The sequence below is a fragment of the Anabrus simplex genome, chromosome 6 (genome assembly GCF_040414725.1).
Source record: "Anabrus simplex isolate iqAnaSimp1 chromosome 6, ASM4041472v1, whole genome shotgun sequence".
Taxonomy (NCBI): Eukaryota; Metazoa; Arthropoda; class Insecta; order Orthoptera; family Tettigoniidae; genus Anabrus; species Anabrus simplex.
The window spans coordinates 255920808-255943904 of record NC_090270.1 but is presented as its reverse complement, the minus strand read 5'-3'; the positions used below and the strand labels follow the sequence as shown (position 1 = coordinate 255943904).

The following is a 23097-nucleotide window of genomic DNA, read 5'->3' as shown; positions in this document are numbered from 1 at the left end:
GCTCGGCTGCACGGTTGAATGAAGGAGAAACTATACAGCCTCCAGCCAGGTGCTGTGTACAAGGAGATCATGAGGACGCTCAAGGAATGCTATGGTGACCATCAGCTGGCAGCCACCTAAAGGACCCTGATAACCTACCACAACTGGTGTCAGAAAATAGACAACTGGTGTCAGAAAATAGTTTTAATCAGCAGCGTGTTAGTAAGATAAAATTTCTAAGATAATTGATGAAAAGGAGTCAGGCTTCCAGGCCCATTTAGATAAGCTCGTAAGTCACATCTTCAATCCAGTCAGCATAATGGGTGAAAAGATGTCACAGCGTGCAGGCAAATCGCTGCAAGAATTCACTGCACAAAAAGAACAGCTAGGACTCAAGATATTAGGGGGTTTACTGTACCATTAGAGCACATATAGTGAGAGGCTGCCTACACCTCCATCAAAGGGCTTCAAAACACTGAGATCTGCCTAACCTGATGCTCAGTGGGAAGCATTGCCTTACAAATGTCCTCGCTATTGCCCTGAGGATGGAAGCTGTGAAGATGACAGGCTCTTCGATGTCAACGTCAGGTTGTCTTTACCATCAGCGGTAAAGACAACCCAGATATCCACTCGTCACCACTGCAGAAACCCTCCCGCAACCAAGACACCGAGGCTCCAGAGGAATCATCTACTGGCAATCCAGCAAGACCCTTTGATGAAGGACTGCCGGCAGGAGGCAATCTCCATCCAGGGAAACTAGCAGCAGCCAACACGAGTAGGGGTTACACATTGAACATAGTCACTGAGAGAAGTGAAAACAGCCTGACTGCAAATGGGTGGCTCAGAGACAGACTATGCTGCATCACAAAAGACATGAGTGTGGCAGTCAGTCACTAATCCGGACATTGCTAAGGAGAAGGCTGAAAGCAAGCCAAACTGCCTTTATGGTGCTAAACCTGCTAATGCCTTATAATGGAGCTACTCAGGATGAGGGATGCAGCTCCAGGATGGAGCATTAAGACAATGACGGCTGAGTGCAGGAAAATCAGCAATAATATCTGAGAGATGATAATTGTGGCACAGTTCTGACAATGTGCACAGGGCCAGCAGCAGACAAAAAACAATAGCACTCCCAAATTATTTAGGCCCATACCTAGAAGTTTGAAGCCGATTAGCAATAGACCAGGAGGCCAGAATGATCTGAACTTGTAAACTACTAGAATCTTCTGTGGGTTCAATACAATCAATCAATCAATACTGATCTGCATTTAGGGCAGTCGCCCAGGTGGCAGATTCCCTATCTGTTGTTTCCCTAGCCTTTTCCTAAATGATTTCAAAGAAATTGGAAATTTATTGAACATCTCCCTTGGTAAGTTATTCCAATCCCTAACTCCCCTTCCTATAAATGAATATTTGCCCCAGTTTGTCCTCTTGAATTCCAACTTTATCTTCATATTGTGATCTTTCCTACTTTTATAAATGCCACTCAAACTTATTCGTCTACTAATGTCATTCCACGCCATCTCTCCGCTGACAGCTCTGGTTTGAGCTACGATGTAACATGAAAATAATAGCTGACCCTTCTCTCTCTCTCTCTCTCTCTCTCTCTTCCCCTCCCTTTGTTTCTCTCACTGGCACACTGTCTTCTTGTTTTTTCCACGTTTTCTTGGATTTTGCACAGCTCTTTGTTCTATCACCACATTATTTGTTGAATTACTGGTAGACAGAAGTTGAATTTTGTTTCTGTTTTAAATTAGAAATGTAGGTTAATGGTGTATGCAAAACAATCACATAGGCAATGACAGAACTTACATATGTCGATTTTCCTTGTAGAGCTTCACTTAATCCAGTCACTACGTTGTACTTTGAATTATTAGTACATATAGAAGATGGAAGTTTTCTGCTTAGTTCCATTTTTATAAGAAATCCTTTGTCTTCTAAGCTTGCGAAGGAGTGATTTTGTTCTTGTCAGTGTTGGAATTTTTAAACTGCATTGTATTCAGTTAGGAAAAAAATGAAGTGTTGGTTATGCAGAGAAGTGGTCAATCTGAAGGTTACATTGAAATAGAGGGTAAACAACTCAAGATGTCCAACAAATTCTCAAATATCTAGGAAGCATGATATCAGCAACAGGCTCCGTTGAAGAGAAACTTACTTGCAGGATTCAAGCTGGAGAACATTCTACAGAGTTGTCCAAGACCTAATATGGAACCCTAAGTACCATCGAAATGCGAGCAATTTATCGAACTTATTACATGCCCATTTTGACATATGGGGATGAGACCTGGACCATGAGGAAAAAAGATGAAGCGCAAGGATTCAGGCAGCTGAAATGAGATTTGTCCGAGCAATGGTTGGCAAAACAAGACGAGATAAAATTTGTAATGAGAACATCAGGGACATGGCTCAGGTTGGCAGGATAACATAACCCTGCCTAGACTCAAATGGGATGGTCACATGCGAAGGATGGATCCTGATCGCACACCCAGAAAAATGTATGATCTGCAGTTAAAATATTCACGACCAAGAATGAGATATACAGACATGGTGAAAACTGACATTCAGCAACGAGGAGGGGACTGGAACAAAATTGAAGGAGAAAAGTGCAAAGACAGAAGTTGGTGGAAAGGCTTCATTCGCCGACCCATCGTATAGATGGAACGACGTGGGATGTGTATGTATTTAGGAGAATCTAATTCGTATGGTGCAAGTATGCTCACCTGATTGCTCGTGCTTGCGTATTTCAGTGGTGTGACAAAAGTTTACACGGTATGTTGCTACGACGTATTTTATTGTGTATTTAATAATGGATAAGATGAAAGTATGACAGATAACAAACAATGACAAGTTGAAATATATTCAAGACATGGATTGTAATCCTCACATGAAGCATGTTATATAGCGTGAAAGTGGAACATTCCTCTGTCTACACTGAACACGATTCTCAGTAAAGGAAGAAATAGATTGAGCATTTGAACAAGGGGTGAACGGCAAAAGGGAACACGTCCCAGAGGGACAGTTTCATGTGTGCAAGAGGGAGAGTTTCCTGAACTGGAAAGCATGTTATGTGGTTGAAGTAAGCCCATGCTTCGATAATACCAATCGACGGAACCGTGGTTTGAGCACAAGACTGTAATTTAGCAGCACAAATGGACACCCATGATTCTAAATCTTCGAATGGTTGGATCGCACAAGTTTCCAGAATCGGCACCAGCCGGTGTACAGATGAGTGCGAGGTGAGGCTGCTATCATGATTACTGACACATTAGAAGCAGTGAAAAGTACACCACTTCCTTAGCTTCTCGAAAAGTACCATTCTCAACCAGTGGCAAAACTACTTGGAGTCATTTGAGGCAATGCCTACCCTAAGAAATACCATTAAACATAAATATCCTAAGAACTGTATCTTCTGTTGTTACTGTGTTAAATCAACAATAATCTCTATCTGATATATGCTTCATGATGACAGCAGATGATGCACTTCGTTGATCGCCCAGCTAGATGGCGACAGCAGACTGCTTGTTCCGACAGGGAGGCAGTCTGTAACTTGTCCCACCCAGGACTTTTTGTTTTGTTTCCCCTCCGTCAGCTTGTTGATTGGAGCAGGGAGGTGGAGGAAAGATAGGTTACCGCCCATGCTCCTTTCTCCCCAAGGCTAGACCCCAGAGAGGCATGCCTCCTCTGCCATTTAAGAGTGTAGAAACTCCCCGCGCAAAGGTGACAATGAAGTACCATATTGATAATTGTGTGTTATACTATTGAATTAGTAGGCAATCAGTACATTATTGGCTTTATTTGTGACAGTTCAGACATGGACTGTTAGATGTTTCAAACAAGACTGACATCATCCAGTTGAAACTCGTGTTGAAATAATGAGTGAAGAAGGCCCCTTAGAGAACATAAGTCTTTTGAACTGTTGAAAACGTAAACTGTTCTCATCTTGAACTTAGGAAGAGAAATGTGTAGCCAAAAATGCCTAATTTGGATGTTGAGTATTTTGACGGTAGAGTAGCGAGAAATTAAAATTTTCTTGGTATACACGATATTTGTGGTTAACAGCCTGTTCCGAAAGCAAGAGGCTCTTTTGTTATATGTGTGTTTCGTTTGGTGGTGAAAAGTAATGGACTTTAATATGGGGTAATTGTTACCAAAAAAAAAAATCAGAAAAGCAGAGAAGCATCAAAATACAAATAAACATGAATGAAGAGAGATTCCATTTACTGGGGCACGGGAGGATAGAACATTCCTTACCTGAAGGCGCAAGAATTCAAGCCGTTAAACATAACGAAGTCGTGAAACAAAATTGGCTTGTTGTTGAGACACTTGACATTGTGTGTTTTCTTGGGAAACAGGAGCTTGGATGTCGTGGCCATTTTGAAGGGGAAGACTCGATCAACAGGGGCAATTACCTACGAGTTGTTAGATCTTCTTCCAAAACAGGAACACTACATTGGAAATCATCTCCAGTCCACATCGGGCTTTAAAGGCACCGCAAGCAAAATACAGAATAAATTAAATGAGTCTGTAACTGCCATAATTCAGGAGACAATCAAAACAGAGTTAGATTCTTGTGATCTCATTGGTATTCGGACAGAAGACCTTAGATGTATCAAACAGCTCTCAAGTTAAGTGTAATATTCTGGTTCTGCTCAAAACAAGGTCTCTCAGAAAGATTCATAGGCTTTTATGATATTTCAGTTGATAAGACTGCATCAGGCTTATCAGAATTAATTTTCGATATTCTGCAAAAGTGGGGAGCGATTGATAAAGTTGTATGTCAAACATATGAGGGTGCTCCACAATGATAGGAAAGCATGGGGGTGTTCAGTGTTACGTTAAACAAGTTTGCCCAAGGGCAATATTTCTACACTGTTATACCCACAAGTTAAACCTCGTTCTTCTCCATTGCTCCAAAACAATAAAATCATTCAGACTCTTCATTCATAATCTGACAGCATTTCATTCATTTTTTGGTAGATCCCCAAAAAGAGCTCATCATCTGGAATACAAAGGATGCAGACTTCCACAAGCATGCACTACTCGTTGGAGCTTTCATTCCAGAGCAGTCCACACAATATTTTCACACTATGATGATCTAAGACAGGTTTTTGAAGACATTGCCGAGAACGATGAGGGTTGGAACAGTGAGTCATACAGTTCAGCTATTGGGTTGCTTACCATACTCAACAAGGCCCAATTCATTTCTTTGCTCTGTCTCTATAGAGAAATTTTTATTTATACAGACCATCTCCTTGCTCTACTGCAACATAAAAGCACATCTTATGTAATTCTGTGCAATACTGAAATTAGAAAAACCAATGGTATCCTCAAGAACATACGATAAGAAAAAACAGTATTGTCTTGTGTTCAGAAGAAGCCTTTCTCATGGTCAGTCAAGATTTCTTCTGAGGACGCAGAGCAGAGTTTACTGCGAAACGTTAAGAATTTCACCTTATTTTCTTGACACGGCATAAGCCCAAAAGCCTATACAGTATCATGTCTATTATTATTATTATTATTATTATTATTATTATTATTATTATTATTATTATGACTTGTGAGGTGTGGCTTTGAAGTTGTTTACATATATTAGTATCAGTATTATTATTTACACAGTTATGACCGAACTTTATTTGGTATAATTATGATCGTATTATTTGTGAGGTTTTGTCACGAAACATCTTCTGTACATATATTAATATGAGTTTATTTAATGTAAGAACACATAATATTATATAATTTACTATTACCTGTATATATGATGTATAAATCCAATTCAATGTTGTGCAACACACAGTAATAGTCCAGAACACTCATCTTGTCACTAGAATTGTACAGGAAATTCTTTTCATTGTAAATAGGTTCTTGGAGACTCTCGAAATTATGAGAAAACATGCTGTGTCAGGCAACGTATATAAAGAGGCAGTCCTGGGAGTAGAGTTGAGTTGTTTTAACTCTTTGCCGCCCCTAACGCTCCAGAGCGCTCGAATATTAGCATCCGCCTGCTGTGTTACACGCTCCAAAGTGCTCGTCACACTCACTTTCATTAGAAGTGTGTTGAGTGATATATTGAAGGGTCTTGTGAAACCACACTGTATTCCCATGACTCAGCCTGTGCATATTTCCCAAGAAATGTCCTCGCTTACAGGTTATTCTTGTTGAAGTTCACGCCATTGCATAGTTGAGACGAAAGGTATGAAAGAATGCGAAATTGAAGATATGTCAGAAGTTAGTGGAGATATTGAGCTTTCTAGTTGTGGTTCAGAATTGTATACTAATTTATGTAGTAGTGATAATGATTCCGAGAATCATGAGTGGTGTGTGAAGATCGAGGGACAGGGCTACAAAGAAATGTTACTAAGTGGTATCTGGAGTCACAATATCTGTTTTGATGAACTGAAAATATGGGAAAACAATGCCGGTCCAAATCACTATTTACCTTCCAGGAGTTCAGAAAAAGATTTATTTGAATTATTTGTGGGATTGGAATTTTATGAGCTAGTAGCAGAGCAGACAAATATTCATGGTGAATATTTACACAGAAAAATTGGCACTACCTGGCAAGACACGAATGCTGATGAAATAAGGGCATATGCAGGAGATCTAATTTATATGGGATTGGTTGTTTTACCTGAAACAGACGATTACTTCCTAAGGGACTTTTGCATATGGCCGTTAGTAAGGCAGGCAATGACACAAAATGTTTAGGAAACTTGGGCAATATTTACATCTAAGTAGTCATGCAAACAGGCCAACACCACAAGATGAACACTACATATTCTGTACAAAGCAAGACCAGCTCTGCAAATTACCAAAAAATTCGGAATTTTGTATGCACCTGGCCGGTAGATGAAGGAAGCTATGATAGGTTACAAGGGAAGATTTATCTTGAAACAGTACCTCCCAGGGAAACCCACCAAATGGGATATCAAAGCATGGAGTATTGTTGACAGTGGAAAGGGTACTTCCTGAAATGTGAGATTTACAAGAGGAAGAAAGAAACAAAAGACCAGAATTCATTAGGAGGGCAGGTGGTTTTACACCTGACAGAGGCATACTGTGGAAAGTGACATCACGTTTACTTTGAAAACATTTTTTGGTTCTGCAAAACAGATGAAATTATTGCTAACCCACAACACTGATAGTTGTGCGACGAGGGTAAATAGAAAAGGTTGGCCTGATCAGTTTAGGAAGCCTGCACAGTTGAAACTCAAGCGGAGAGAATGTAGGAAAATGCAGAATGAGGGTGTAACAGCAACAGTCTGACAAGATAAATGTACTGTTCTTATGCTGTCAAAAATTTCAGATTCTGTGAATGAATGATGGTACAGTGAAACAAAAAACTGGTAAAGGCAATGAAGAAGCAGAAATACTGTGTCTATGTGCTGTCATAAATTACACAAAACATATGGAAGGTGTGGACATCAGTGATCAGAAAAGAGAATACTACGGGGTTGTGTGTGTTGTGAACAGTTTCATTCTTTATGATATGAGTAACCGACCAGCTCTCACAGCTCATGGAAAGAGACAGCTGAACTGCCGGTGCAACTTGGTTCAACAGCTGATCGGGAACTTTATGTCCTGCAAACATACGAGAAGGGAAAGAAGTTTACCCATCGGCTGTCCATCCCCTAAATTATTTCATTCCCTTGTGAAGATACCTGGCCGTGCCATCCGATCTACCATTGTGAAGGACGGGGTGCTTTTTGGAATACCATCAGGAGCAAAATGTGGATATTCAAAATTAGGGTGAGTACACATTTATATGCAATAATTATTTAGGAACGAAATGCAAAAGAAATTACTCGTTTGACTTCCAGCTATTTTTTAAAGGGTGGTATTTATGCTGCTGTGTCCATTGGGATTTAAAGGACTCTATCAAAAAACACTGTAATTACAGCCGGGCAACCGCCTTTAAATGGGGAACGGTAAAGGGTTAATGAGACTTGTGTGGAAGTCGTGATCCTGTGTTGTGATTCTGTTGACATGCTACTGTAGCAGTCAAATGTTTGTCAAGATGGAAGTTCATTAGAGAGTGTGTGTGTACAACATGTGTAAATAACTTGCAAACAGAACAGTGTATACAACTGACAGTATTTCATGTGTGTTTTTCTGGATACATCAGTTCCTGCCACCTTAATTATGAAAATGGAAATACGGTTTGGCGATTTTGAAAGCATCCAGTTTGTTGAGCTGTTGCATCCAACTGACTTCACACAAAAAGAGCTTCACTGCTATTAAACTGAACAGTCTTATGAACATGCCCCTTTTTCAATAAAGATTGGAAAATGAATTGATTAACATTTATTCCTATACAGAAAAACATTTGTCCCCTCAAAAACTTTTACATTATATTGTCCTCAATGACCTAAAAGCAGTGGATGTGGAAGTGTTAAAAATGATTCATTTAACATTAATATTTCCTGTAACCACAGCTTTCTCTGAAGGAGTATGAACACTCTGAAGAGGATAAAAACATACTTGCATAATACAATGATTAATCACAGACTCAGCAGTCTTAGTACCATTTCTATCTAGAAAATGCTTGTCAAGGAACTGATGAGTGATCAAGTATTGAAGGACCATGTGGTTAACCATTCTGCAACCAAGAAAACTCGACGTTTGGAACTACTCTACAAGAAACTTTAAGGTAAGATTTCCTGCCTACACATTCCTTAAATAATAGCTTCACCACTGCTCAAGACATTTGCAATGCAGATAAAACAGACCTGTTTTTTTCACTTCTTACCCGACAAATTTAAAGGAGAAAAATGCCTCAGAGAAACGTTGAGTAAAGAGAACCAGTCCTGTTGAGCTGCAATGAAAGTGAAGCGGAAAAGTTGGTTCTAAGAAAAGCAATGAGTCCACGCTGCTTTAAAAATGTGCAGACATTTCCTTGCAAGTACACATCCAATGCAAACGCCTGGCTAACAGCTGCAATATTTGAGCAATATTTACTGTATTTACTCATGTATTAGACCCCCTCATGTATTAGAAGAATGGAAAAACAAGTTGAAGCCGAGCTGGGAGAAGATCAATTTGGCTCCAGAAGAAATGTAGGAACACGTGAAGCAATCCTGACTTTACGTCTGATCTTAGAGGATCGAATCAAGAAGGACAAGCCCACGTACACAGCATTTGTAGATCTAGAAAAGGCATTCGATAATGTTGATTGGACCAAGCTATTTATGATTCTGAAGATGATAGGGATCAGATACCGAGAACGAAGAATTATCTACAATCTGTATAAAAATCAGTCTGCAGTGATAAGAATCGAGGGCTTTGAAAAAGAAGCAGCAATCCAGAAAGGAGTGAGGCAAGGCTGCAGTTTGTCCCCTCTCCTTTTCAATGTTTACATAGAACAGGCAGTAAAGGAAATCAAAGAGAAATTTGGAAAGGGAATCACAGTCCAAGGAGAGGAAATCAAAACCTTAAGATTTGCCGATGATATTGTTATTTTATCTGAGACTGCAGAAGATCGAGAAGTTGCTGAATGGTATGGATGAAGTCTTGGGTAAGGAGTACAAGATGAAAATAAATAAGTCCAAAACAAAAGTAATGGAGTGCAGTCGAACGAAGGCAGGTGATGCAGGAAATATTAGATTAGGAAATGAAGTCTTAAAGGAAGTAGATGAATATTGTTACTTGGGTAGTAAAATAACTAATGATGGCAGAAGGAGGACATAAAATGCAGACTAGCACAAGCAAGGAAGAGCTTTCTTAAGAAAAGAAATTTGCTTACTTCAAACATTGATATCGGAATTAGAAAGATGTTTTTGAAGACTTTCGTGTGGAGCATGGCATTGTATGGAAGTGAAACATGGACGATAACTAGCTCAGAAAGAAAGAGAATAGAAGCTTTTGAAATGTGGTGTTACAGAAGAATGCTGAAGGTGAGATGGATAGATATGGCTAAATTTGACGAGAAGAAGAGATAGAATCATAGGACACATCTTAAGACACCCAGGACTTGTTCAGTTGGTTTTTGAAGGAAGTGTAGGTGGTAAGAACGGTAGGGGTAGAGCAAGGTATGAATATGACAAGCAGATTAGAGCAGATGTAGGATGCAATAGTTACGTAGAAATGAAAAGGTTAGCACACGATAAGGTGGCATGGAGTGCTGCATCAAACCAGTCTATGGACTGGTGACTCAAACAACAACATAGACCCCCCTCATGTATTAGACCCCGCCCCCCTCGCTTTTTGAGAAGAAGAAAATGAAAATAAAATAATAAATACCCATCAGTGTAATTCGTCAGAGAACAACAATTCCGCATCGAAGTGGGTACAAGCCTTACTGTGAATAGTTTCATCCGCACGTCCCACACAATGAAAATATGCGTTGAAGTCATGCGGTACACCTGTGTTTCGTAGTTAAGAAATGTCCGCCTCCGTAGCGTAGGCCTACTGCAGCTCTAATGACGTCGCACAAATAGGTAAATAGTTTTGTGTCCGACCCGGGCATTGCCCAGCACACATCAGTCATGTCTGTGTTCTGTAGTTAAGAATGTCCGAGAGCAAGATAGTTAGCACAATTAGCTGTCGTTCTCGGGAGCCTGAGTTCGATTCTCGGTACTGTACTGCCAGAGATTTACAAATGGCAGGAAGGTTGATATGCGGTAAAAATGGTACATGCAACTCCCTTCCACTGGAGGCCTGTCTAAAAAAAATCTGCATCACCTCGGGATGAGGAAACGAGATTACTTCAGTTAAGAAATATTCACGGTTGATGCTATCAAATATAGCAGGGGAGATCATTAACAAAGTGATCTCTCATAACTCGGGCCAATATAAGTTCTTTTGGAGAGAAGAAGATTTAAAACGTGATAAAAATAATCCAATCATAACGACTGTTTTACTCGCCAACGTACCTCACAAATAATAATAATAATAATAATAATAATAATAATAATAATAATAATAATAATTTCACGTCGCTACTTGATTTTCAGCAACACCAAACAAAACATTCTATGTGTTAATTAAAAAATGGGGACAACGATCATATGAAATTAAACATTATGATAATAAAACGCATTACCGCCACACCTATAGATATACATACATGTGCGAAACTTCCCTGTTACTTGTTTTTAATATTCCCGTCATGGAACTTCTGGCACTTCATAGCATTACTAACCTAAAAAGTGTGATCTCTCTTATCTCACAACTGTTTAGGTAAACCCTGATGTGATAAATGTGGAGAACAAGCATGAAATGTACTATACTTAAAAATAAGTGTTTGGCTTTCAACAGCCGCAGTTATCCAGAAAACTCTTCGAGTCAATATGTATTACATTTGGATGTACAACTCGTAACATACGCTAGTTATCCACTGGTGGTTTGGCATGCTTTCTATAGCACGGCTTTATTCGGAAGTAATGGCTTCTGCTACACATACACCAAATTTTTGGGTTAGGAATGCTATCAAGTACCAGAAGTTCCACGATGGGAAGATTAAAACAAAGTAACAGGGAAGTTTGCCACAATTATGGATATCTATAGGTGTGGCGGTAATGCGTTTTATTATCATAATGTTTAATTTCATACGACCACTCCAGAAACAATGTGGTAATAGATTCTCACTGTTTGTACTCTACAGTCGAGAATAAAACTATTTTTAAAAGTTTCAAAAAAGACGGCACCTCGAATGCTCTCGATGCGTGGCTGACGAGATGGCGTCATATAATTTGGAATGACGACATGCCAGTAGCAGGGAAGTCAATTCAAATGAAAGCAGTGATTAGGATACCCAGGTTTAATGTGTGGTAGACCTACAGCTCAACTGACAAGAGACAAATGATAATACACCCCTTATACCTTTTCTCTACAGGATCGAGTACGAAGTGAGACGTATCTTCGTAGCGAGTTTTTACGACCGTATGCATTTCCTGACGTCAACCTAATCAGAGAAATTAAAGAGATGAAATGAGTGATGTATTATGAGCAACTAAAACTGATTATATTTACTTTATATATAGGCCTAAAGTAGTGTTCACCATTTATTGTCTTTTTACATTTAGAAGTACTGCCTTCAACAAAAATAGCCAAGTTTATTAAAGAATAGTGTAGAATGCTTACATGTAAAAATTATAGCTCTTTATAGCCTAGAAACCATGTGTTCAGTGCACAAAATTTGAGGTTATCGCATATTGGAACTCCCTTACACTTTTGGCTGTAAAACTGGGGAGAAAAGGGGGTTTAATACACGAGTAAATATAGTACATGCACTGGATGCGAAAATAGCTGCTCAAAACAGGAAAATCTTGCCGTTCGTTGACCAATGTGCAGCACTTTTCACTGAGACGGCGTGAATTTTTTTTTTTCCCGGCTAGTCGCCTGCAGTCAATTCATCAGGGCACCATCAAATACCCGAAACAAAAATATATAAGGTATCTCATTCAGAAGTGGTTGGCATCTCTTCAAACCACTACGAGAACAACAGTACTGGAAGCAACGCATTTTGTAAAATTTGCATGGAATTCAGTTGAACCAAATACCACCAAGAAGTGTTTTTTTCTTTGCTTTACACCGCACCAACACAGATAGGTCTTACGGCGACTATGGGATAGGAAAGGCCTAGGAATGGGAAGGAAGCAGCCGCGGTCTTACTTAAGATACACCCCCAGCATTTTGCCTGGCGTAAAAATGGAAAACCCATCTTCACAGCTGCCGACAGTGGGGTTTGAACCCACTATTTCCCGGATGCAAGCTCACAGTTGCGCGCTCCTAACCGCACGGCCAACTCGCCTGATAAGAAGTGTTTTAACACGGCCAGTTTCTGTCTTATTGTTGCAGATGACTTCACGCCTGTAGACGGAAACCTTGCAACAACTGATGAATGGAAATAGATAGCAAGAGAAGATGACAATGTGAGCTTTGATGCTTATGCAGTCTGTGTATATACTTATATCGTGTGGCCTTCGGAGAGGCCTGGTGCAGGTCTTTCGATTACACGCCGGATAGGCAACCTGCATGTCTGATACAGTCTGCGATAACATTCTATGACCAACGAAAGTCTCGATCAGCGGATGGTAGGGAAGCGACAAGAAGAAAGTGAAGCAAACACACCAGAACCCACACCAGAGCGGGATTAATACAAGCCAAGAAATTTGAGGAAATGATCTTCTGCATGATAATAGGTCCAAAAATCGTTGACGGCTAGTATAGGTTATGAGGAAGGGGAGAACTATATCAAGGAAGCGAAAGATTGAGTCAATGAGGAAAAGAAGGCTCAAATTTTATGGACATCTGTTTAGAATGGATGAGAAGAGTCTGACAAAACAGATTTTTAAAACAACTGACAGTAGATATAAAGTTTCCAACAAATGGTTCAGCGAGGTAAGAAAGAATCTTCTTGAGCAATCTAAACCGAACAAAGTATAGATCAGTGATCAACAGCTTCAATGAACAGAGGAAAGAAGACCGGCTGCCAGAGAAAGAATGCAAAAATTTTGGGCAGCAGAAAAGGCTTCCGCTAAGGTGTTTTTGTTGCTTAACATGGACTCAAACGGCTATAAACGAAAATAATAAAATAAATAAGATACAATAAAATAAATAAGATACTCACAGTAACGAAAATAATAAAATAAATAAGATACTCACAGTAGGTCTCTCTTTAGACTTGAACCTGCGCCCTCCCCTCTTTCCTTCCAAATATTTCAGATCAGCATACACATCTCGAAACTGAGCAATGTCAAATGCTGCCAGTTTTTCCATGTATTTCTGAAACCTTGGGAGATTCAAGGTTCCACCTTCATTAATATAACCTGAAAAAAGTGCATACAAACAAAATATCAATTTATGGATAACAAAGATTCTGAATTAACAATTGTAATAATGACAAATCAGAACCAATATACATTAGAAGTCTGCTATAGCGAGTACGGCATATAACGAGAACACCGTTATAATAACAGTTTTTGTCTGTCCCTTCACAATTCCTATATTAAATTGTGTATTACTCTTCGGTTACAGCGAGAGCCCTATCACTGACGCATACGTTATTACGAGCGATTAAGCATGCGTGACTTTCTCCATTACCGATATTTATGCACCCCAGCAATTATGTTACATGCAATCGATCGACTTTGGAATCGTTTCCTCGCTATGTCCACTAGCGAGCTCTCTCGCCGACATTCAAAAGTGAAGTCACAGTCGAATAGTGATACCCGTCAACTGCTGTTCCGTAAAGCAAAGTCGAAATGAATAAGGAGAACATGTTTTCGTAATAAGTGCATAAATAATGTGGTCGATAGCAGATATTAAATCGATAGAAATAAAGGCTAAAGTGAACGATCACATAATTTTAATACTGAAATTAGGTAAGAACGATACACCTCAAGACATGATTTATTTCAGAGGTTCACTTATATTTTCTCGTGTCTGGTTAAATTTCAGTAAGGCTATTCCCACGTAATTCATAGCAAGAAGGTTATTACTTTTCTACTGGAGCTTCATATAAATAGGTTTTCATGGTACATATACAGTTAACTTAGGTTAGGTGATGCTGTTTGAATAAGGAAACACCGGGCGAGTTGGCCGTGCGAGCAGCTGTGAGCTTGCATCCGGGAGATAGTGGATTCGAACCCCACTGTCAGCAGCCCTGAAGATTGTTTTCCGTGGTTTCCCATTTTCACACTAGGCAAATGCTGGGGCTGTACCTTAATTAAGGCCACAGCCGTTTCCTTCCCATTTCTGGGCCTTTCCTGTCCCATTTAATAAAAGGCTAGGAAAACAACAGATAGGGAATCTGCCACCTGGGCAACTGCCCTAAATGCAGATCAGTATTGATTGATTGATCGTCGCCATAAGACCTATCTGTGTCAATGCAACGTAGAGCAAATAGCAAAAAAAAAGAAAAAGAAAACTGAAGCGTTTGACACAAAATGCGACCTTCGGTATAGTTTTCTCGCTATGTGCACCTGCGAACTCTCTCTTCAACATTCGAAAGTTATGCCGGAGACGATTAGTAACACCCATGAACTGCTGCTCCGTAAAGAACAGTGGAAATGAAAGAGGAGAACATGTTTTCATAACAAATACGTAAATAACATGGTCAATAGCAGTTGTCAACTTATTAGAAATAAAGGCTAAGTAAATGATCACTTAATTTTAATACTCTATCCTGAATTATAATGCCCAATAACGGACCATTTATATTGGTATTAAGTAAGAATGCAATACATCTCCAGATATGGCTGAGCACATCACTGATTTCAGAAGTTAGTTTGTATTTTCTCGTGTCTGGTTAAATTTCGGAAAGGCTATTCCCGTGTAAATTTATATCATAAAGGTTATAATTTCTCTTCTGGCGCTTGAAATATGTTTTCATCATAATATAGTACGGTTAATTTAGGTTAGGTGACGTTTGATTAGGAAACCTGAATTTTTGCCACAAAATGCAATTAAACATCTTCAGTACGGTATAGTTTTCTCACTATGTTCATTTGCAAGCTCCCTCGTCAACATTCAAAGGTTATACTGGAGTCTATTAGTAACACCGCTGACTGCTGTTCCATAAAGCAAAATCGAAATGAAAGAGAATATGTTTTCGTAATAAATGCGCAAATAATGGGTCGACAGCAGTTGTTAACAACTTTTATTATAATTTGGATCCACCTTATTCAATACATAGAAACTGTTGTTTAGATGAAATTACAACATATATTTCAATCAGAACTAGTTTTACCAAGCTCGATAGCTGCAGTCGCTTAAGTGCGGCCAGTATCCAGTATTCGGGAGATAGTAGGTTCGAACCCCACTGTCGGCAGCCCTGAAAATGGTTTTCCGTGGTTTCCCATTTTCACACTAGGCAAATGCTGGGGCTGTACCTTAATTAAGGCCATGGCCGCTTCCTTCCCACTCCTAGCCCTTTCCTGTCCCATCGTCGCCGCAAGACCTATCTGTGTCGGTGCGACGTAAAACAACTAGCAAAAAAAAAGAACTAGTTTCGACGCCCGTTTGCGTCATCACCAGCTGATATAGGTTCTTGCAAAAATTGGCAATCACATAAGTTTATCTACGTCAAATTGAACACAATTTAAAACCATATTAACAAGCTAAAACTGTGTTATGATTATACTGTCTCAAAGTCCATATTTTCTACAAGTCTGAGACTTGCGTGTCATAAATCTTAAATAAAAACATATGCAAACCGGTTTGCTCACTAATAAAATAACGTGGATTTAAAAGAACAACAACTTAAAAATAAAATAGTCTTGAAGAAACATTAGCTTAATTTATCACACTTCTTAAAACATGACGTAAGTTGTAATCTTGGTTCAATACGGACAAACAATGAAATTTATTAATTTAACAGCAGTTGTTAAATCGTTAGAAATAAATGCTTAAATAAACAATCGCATAATTTTAATACTGAAATTAAGTACTGCGATACAATTCAAGATATGGCAGAGAGCATCACTGATTTCAGAGGTTTGATTATATTTTCTCACATCCGGTTAAATTTTGGTAAGGGCCAATGACCTTAGATGTTAAGCCCCTTTAAACAACAAGCATCATCATCACCATCAAATTTCAGTAAGGCTAATCCTATGCAAGTTTAGAGCGAGAACATTATAATTTCTTTATATGCGCTTGAAATATGTTTCCATGATACATATACGGCTAGGTTGCGTGATAGTTCTTAAAATTACAAATTATTTATTATATCATCCATCTATTCAATAATATAAAATCCTTGTGATTAAGATTCAAACTTTGTTACATTTGTTTCTAGTGGGACATGTTTCGCCTGTATTTCAGGCATCATCAGCCACCATATCACTAAGTCAGATCAGGATCCTGATATTGTTCTTACTGTATATGAGATTATCACATCGTTTAAAATCTTAAAAACTACTTACAAATATATATAATAAAATTACAAACAGTTGCAGCAATTTTAAAGATATAGCAATCAATAGCTAGGCTGTGACTGTGGTCTGACTAGAAAAAGCACACTGAATAATTCTAATGTATTGTAAGGTATTATGAAATGTTAAAACCTAATAAATTACTATGTCTAAACCTCTCTAGGAAACTCATTCCATCTTGCTAGGTTAGGTGATGCCATTTGAATAAGAAAACTGAAGCGTTTGCCACAAAATGTGACTTTCGGTATTGTTTTCCCTCTATGTACACTTGCGAGCTCTCTTATAGACATTCAAAGGCGATGATACAGATGTTGATTCCTATAGGCAACCTGAAATATTTGTCCGAATTTATAATACCAACATAAATGGTCGGTTATTGGAGATTCATAGCACACAGGGGTGAAACGCTGGATACCAGGAATGAGTTGGCTGGAAAATTTATAATGTCCAATAACGGATCATTGATGTTGGTATTATTCAAAGGCGATGTCGGAGTCAGTAATAGCCGTAGACTGCTGTTCTCTAAAGAAAATTCGAAATGAAAGACGATAACACATTTTTGTAATAAATAGGTAAATAAAGTTTCAGATATACCTTATCTCAAATACCCTGGGAGATAAGGTAAATACCAAAAACATGTGGTAAAAGAGATGGTACTGTCTATCTTTTAGTAAAGAGTTAAAAATACTTTACGTGTGTTAAGTAATGTTATTTCTGCGTAAAAGTTATGTACACTTTCTAAAAAGCTGTTCAGTTTCAATTTATAGTTTATACTCCTGCATAAAGTGCCTTTTGAGAGGGGTGATATGTCAACAGCAGAAGAGCCATTCCAGTATTCAGTAGCAGCTCATTTAGCTTACATACAAAACATGTGCTTTCTGTTTACTGCCGTGTTCCAGGTGTTATTGGCGCACTAGTGACTTTGCATATAATTACGAGATTCTTTCGTGCTAATATTTAGTAATATATCATTATTAATTAAGTTGGTAGTCAGTCTTTGTTTTGGTGCTTAGGTTTTAGTTAAAGGTTTTAATTTACACTTACATAACCTCTGTTAAAGTTCCGTGTGGAATGAAGATGGATGAGCCCGTAAAGCAAAAAAAAGGGAAAAACATTGAGAAGTGGAGAAAACCAGTGTGTTCTCAACATTTTTAAGAAGCTTAGTGACATAAATCCTGGCAATACTCTTGAAAATGCGACGAGGTTAGCAGCCACTACTATCGGCATTTTTAGCAGTAGCTTTTATCATGCTAGAAAGGAACTTAAAGCCATTAAAAAAAAAACAGTCATTACACCAGAAAAAAAGTCAGAATAAAACAAAGTTAGTGGACAAGTACGAATGTTTCACTAAGGACACAATTCGGCGAAAAGTTCACAAGTTTTTCTTTAGAAGTGAAATTCCAACAATCAACAAGATTATAATAGTCTGTGAAGAGTGATGAAACCTTGCCTTTGTTTTAGCGTGCAATGCTTCATAGGCTTTTAAAAACTTTAAAGTTCAAGTTTATGTTGCGTAGTCACCAACCACTGCTTACTGAAAGGGAGGAAATAGATTTGTGGCGAAGACGTTATTTGCGTCAGATAAAGTTTTAGGCGGAGGGAAGACCAATTTACTACTTGGATGAGATGTGGGTGAATTCAGGACATACCTATGGGAAGGTATGGAGTAATAAAAATATTAAATCCATTAACGATGCATTCTTGAAGGGATTATCAAGCAGCTTAAAGAATCCTTCGGGGAAGGGGAAACGCTTGATAATTATGCATATCGGCAACGAGAAAGGTTGGAGAGTTACAGTGTTTTGAAACCAACTCCACAAAAGACTATCACGAGGAAATGGAGATGTATTCGAAGAACGATTTGTGAATGTTCTTACTCGTCTTGAAACCAATGCGGTAATTGCTATGGACAATGTGTTTTACTATTCGGTTCGAATTGAGAAACTGACCAATCAATCGTAAAGAAAGGGAGATATAAGTTTCTGGACGGGAAAGGAATCCCTTACGAACCAAACAGTGTCAAGTTGGAACTTCTTAATGTCATCCCACAGGACTCTGGCATGTGTATCGAGTGGATAATATTGCATTGCAATCGGGAAGGCAAGTTTTAAGGTCATCTCCGTACCACTGTTCATTAAATCCAATTGAAAGTGTGTGGATCCAGGTTACGGGCCATGTGGCTAGGAAAAACAAAACTTTTGCCCTTGCGCAAGTAAGAAAACTGCTGCTAGAAGGGATTGAACCAGTGACCCCCTCAACTATGCGACATGCGTGTTTAAACAAGTCATCGAGACGGAAGAAAAAAGAATGTGGGATATAGACCAGTTAATAGATGACGGCACTAAACGGATAGCGATAAATGTGAACGACTCCGAAAGTGATAACGACGTCGATATGGAGGGGAGCGAGTAACCTATCTTTCTTCCAAATGCGACATTGGTGAGTATATTAACCTCAATTTTAAAGTTATACATTGAAACTTAAGTATGAATGTGATACACCTCAGATTTGGCAGAGTACAGCACTGATTTTAGAGGATAGTTTATATTTTCTCATGTTTAGTTAAATTTTGCAAAGACTATCCCTATGTAAATTTTTAGCAAGGAGGTTATCATTTCTCTATATGAGCTTGAAATATGTTTTCATGACACATACACAGGTTAAGGGACGCCACTTGAACGAGAAAACTGGAACGGTTGCCGCAGAGGTCTCTGGAGTGATACTGTAATTTTTTCAGAATGTAATTAAACATACACTTTCACGTAGAATTGTATTTTGAAAAATAACAAACAAGAAAACTGTAGTGTGGATATCAGTTTTTCCTTAGAAGTGAAATTCCAACAATCAACAATCTTAAGAGTCTGTGAAGTGTGATGGTACCCTGCCTCTGTTTTAGCGTGCAAAGCTTCATAGCCTTTTAAAAACTACAAATTTCAAGTTAATATCGCATAGTCACTACAGGTCGAATGTAGATACTCTAAATTTGAAAAGCTCTCACTTTCTATGAGCCAGTGCTGTCTCGACTGTCTCTTGAATGCCTAACACCATAATACCATTCAAAATTCTTGATACTGAGGGAGTTGGCCGTGCGGTTAGGGGCACGCAGCTGTAAGATTGCATTTGGGATATAGTGGATATCATCCGTGAAAACACAGGTTTTAACCAACTGATTGCCGTTTCATACCGATTTTAATGTGCATGGTTTTTTTCCAGACTTTAACGAGAAATCAGATTCAATGACAATCCACTGCAGCAAGTAAATTCTTCACCGTTATGAATTCTCGCTGTAACGGCCTTCTACTGTATGTCCTTATCACGTAATTTCTATAAATCTAGATAACCTTATCTACATATATTTATTTATTTATTTATTTATTTATTTATTTATTTATTTATTTATTTATTTATTTATTTATTTATTAAGTAAATATTTTGATTTAACTTTTGATTTTGTTTCTTATTTGATAGTCTTAGTTGCTTTGACCTGGCAACCCCTCGAATGTTCATTTACGATCCTGGCCTTTAATTTCCTTATTTTGGGTCCTCTTCCACGTTTTATGTATGATGCTACTGCTCCAAGGTAGGTAATTTTGTGTTTTATGTTGATTTTGTCATTTTTGTGTATTCATTGTTGTATGTGTCCTTGGGTGTTGCACTTCTGTAGGACGAAGGCGCTAGCTCTCATGCCAGTGGGTTATGCCTCAGTCAGTAGCTTCCATTTCACGGAGCTCTTCACCCCTTCAGAATTAAACCCAACGAGGAATTCCCTCTTGAATTCCGTCATGTTTAAATTTAGACTCTTCAAGTTATTCCACCAAGTAGTGACTTTCCCCTTTAATCGCAGTGTGATGAGTTGTATGAAGATGTCCTCCGGTAGGTTAGTCCTTCCTAACAGACCGACCGATCCCTCGATGAAGCTAGTCGGGTTCTCTTCCAGTCGCCCGTGCAATTCTGGAAGTCTCTTAATCACCTTCGGGTCTAGGTGTCCTGTATTGCCGGTTAGGTTTGAGGGGGTCAGAGGTGTAGTGGTACTCCTGTTTGAGTCAATCTATTTTCTACTGCATGAAGGATGCTTTCCTTTATATTCTGCACATCTCCCTTAATGGTCGAAATCTGGTTTTCTATCCTTCCTTCAACAACAGAAATTCGCCTCCCAAGATTTCCCTCGACGACACAGATACGGCTTTCAATATTTCCCTCGATGTTAGAAATCCTCCCCTCAACCTGTTTTATGCCGTTAACCTGGATTTCCACCGCCTCCTTGAGGTCCAAGATATTCCCTTCCAGCTAGCTTCCTCTACTATCAATCTGGTCACGCTGCCCCAGTTCCGACCTGACGTCCGATATCTGCTGCGTTAATCGATCAGTGACGTCGCTAATTTACGATGAAATTTTGTCATTTACGGTTGAAATTTTCAATTCTAGGCCCTGTTCTACATTATAAATCTGTGTGTACACTTGTGCTATCTCTCCAGTTAAAACTGAGTTAGCTTCAGAAATTTCGCATGAAAATTTGTCATTTACGTTTGAAATTTTGTTATTTAGTGCCTGCACGATGGTCATAGGTTAGAATACATTTTGAGAATATTTACCTAATCCTCCAATGTTTCGTCGGCATCTTCATTGACAATAATACCAATATAAATGGTCCGTTATTGGACATTATAAATTTTCCAGCTAACTCATTCCTGGTTGCCAGCGCTTCGCCCTCATGTGCTGGGTTGGGCTCATCAGTTAGTACCTAGCACACCTACCAAGACGCTGGCTAGTGCATACCGTGGGCGCCACTGCGTAGGCTACTTGGAGCCACTGGCAGTGCCAATGCACTATGAGAGACTTTGTCTCTTTACCAAAAATTGATGTCTGCTTGGCTATCAGATGATACAGATGTTGATTCCCAAAGGGAATCTGAAATATTTGTCCCGAATGAGTAAATTTATAATACCAATATAAATGGTCCGTTACTGACATTATAAAATTTCCAGCTAACTCATTCCTGGCTGCCAGCGTTTTGCCCTCATATGTTAGGTTGGGCTCATCAGTTGGTACCTAGCACACCTACAAGACGCTGGCTAGTGCATACCCTGCGTAGGCCCTCCACATCTATGTCATCTTCATTGACTTCCATGAAAAACTTTTCATGAGTTTCTCTTTTTTCCATGAGATCTTCCCGTAGCCACGCCTGTGGCGTTTTCCTCTTCCCGTCTGTCGGGAGATTCCTCGTGGTAAATTCGTCTTTGAGCTGTTTCAGCAACATACTCTCTTGCATTCTGATCTACCACACTCGTATTCGCTCGTAAATTTTAAATTTCAAATCATTCATTCATTATTCATTTATGATTTAATTACTATACTTGTTTCGAGTCTACAGAGAACCACGTTCATTATGGTAGCTAAACGTAAGAATCTGACTCTTCAACAAGATCGACATCATTAGTGATATTGACAGAGATAGCCAAGTATCTTCGTTACAGATGGCAAAAAAATACAACTTGACACCCTCTATGCTGTTTGGCATCATGAAACAGAAGGAAGCTATTCTGGCCGCGGAAGTGTAGTGTGTTTCTGGGGCAAAAGGAAGAATATTTTTTCTTCGCCTTACGAAGAACTTCAAAACATTTTAAAGAAATGGTTTGAGGAAAAAAAAAATAGGAGTGAGTTAGCTCCAAATGACAGGAACATACTTAAACACAAAGATCGAGAAGTCTCCATTAAGCAGGGTTTGGTCGATTTCCATGCTTCTAACAGCTGATTTTACTGTTTTAAAAACTGCAGAATCTTTCATTCCAAAATATGTGTGGCGAGAATGCGGAAGTTAATGACGATGTAGTTGTGTACTGGAAAAAGAATATGTTGCCCTGACTTCTTGAAGGATATGATGCTAAGGATATTTTTAACGCCGATGAAATGGCAGTGTTTTACAATTTGCTCTCATCCGAAACATATGCTGTTCGCGGAGAAAAACGCCACGGAGGCATCAAATAAAAAGTGTAAAAAAGGAAAGAAAGACCGACGCGTTATGTGTTAACAGCGACGGGAGAAAAAAATTACCCCTATTAATAATTGGAAAATTTAAGAATCCAAGTTGTTTCACTCCCGTGCAAATACGATTTTAACAAAAATGCATGGATGACATCGGAGGTATTTCTAAAAGTTTTACAAAGCTTGGATGCTAAGATGGGATCAGCAGGAAGGAAAATAGTGTTGGTGGTAGATGTCCAGCTCGTCCTTCAGATACATC

The 23097-nt window shown here is 38.9% G+C and overlaps 1 protein-coding gene across 1 annotated transcript in view; it reads right to left on the bottom strand.

Annotated features, from left to right (window-relative positions):
• pcm (pacman) overlaps positions 1–23097 on the bottom strand; it is a 668873-nt gene that overhangs the window by 522474 nt on the left and 123302 nt on the right. Inside the window, exon 8 of the mRNA XM_067150369.2 lies at positions 13585–13748. Coding sequence (XP_067006470.2) covers positions 13585–13748 — 164 coding nt within the window. The remainder of the gene's footprint in view (positions 1–13584; positions 13749–23097) is intronic.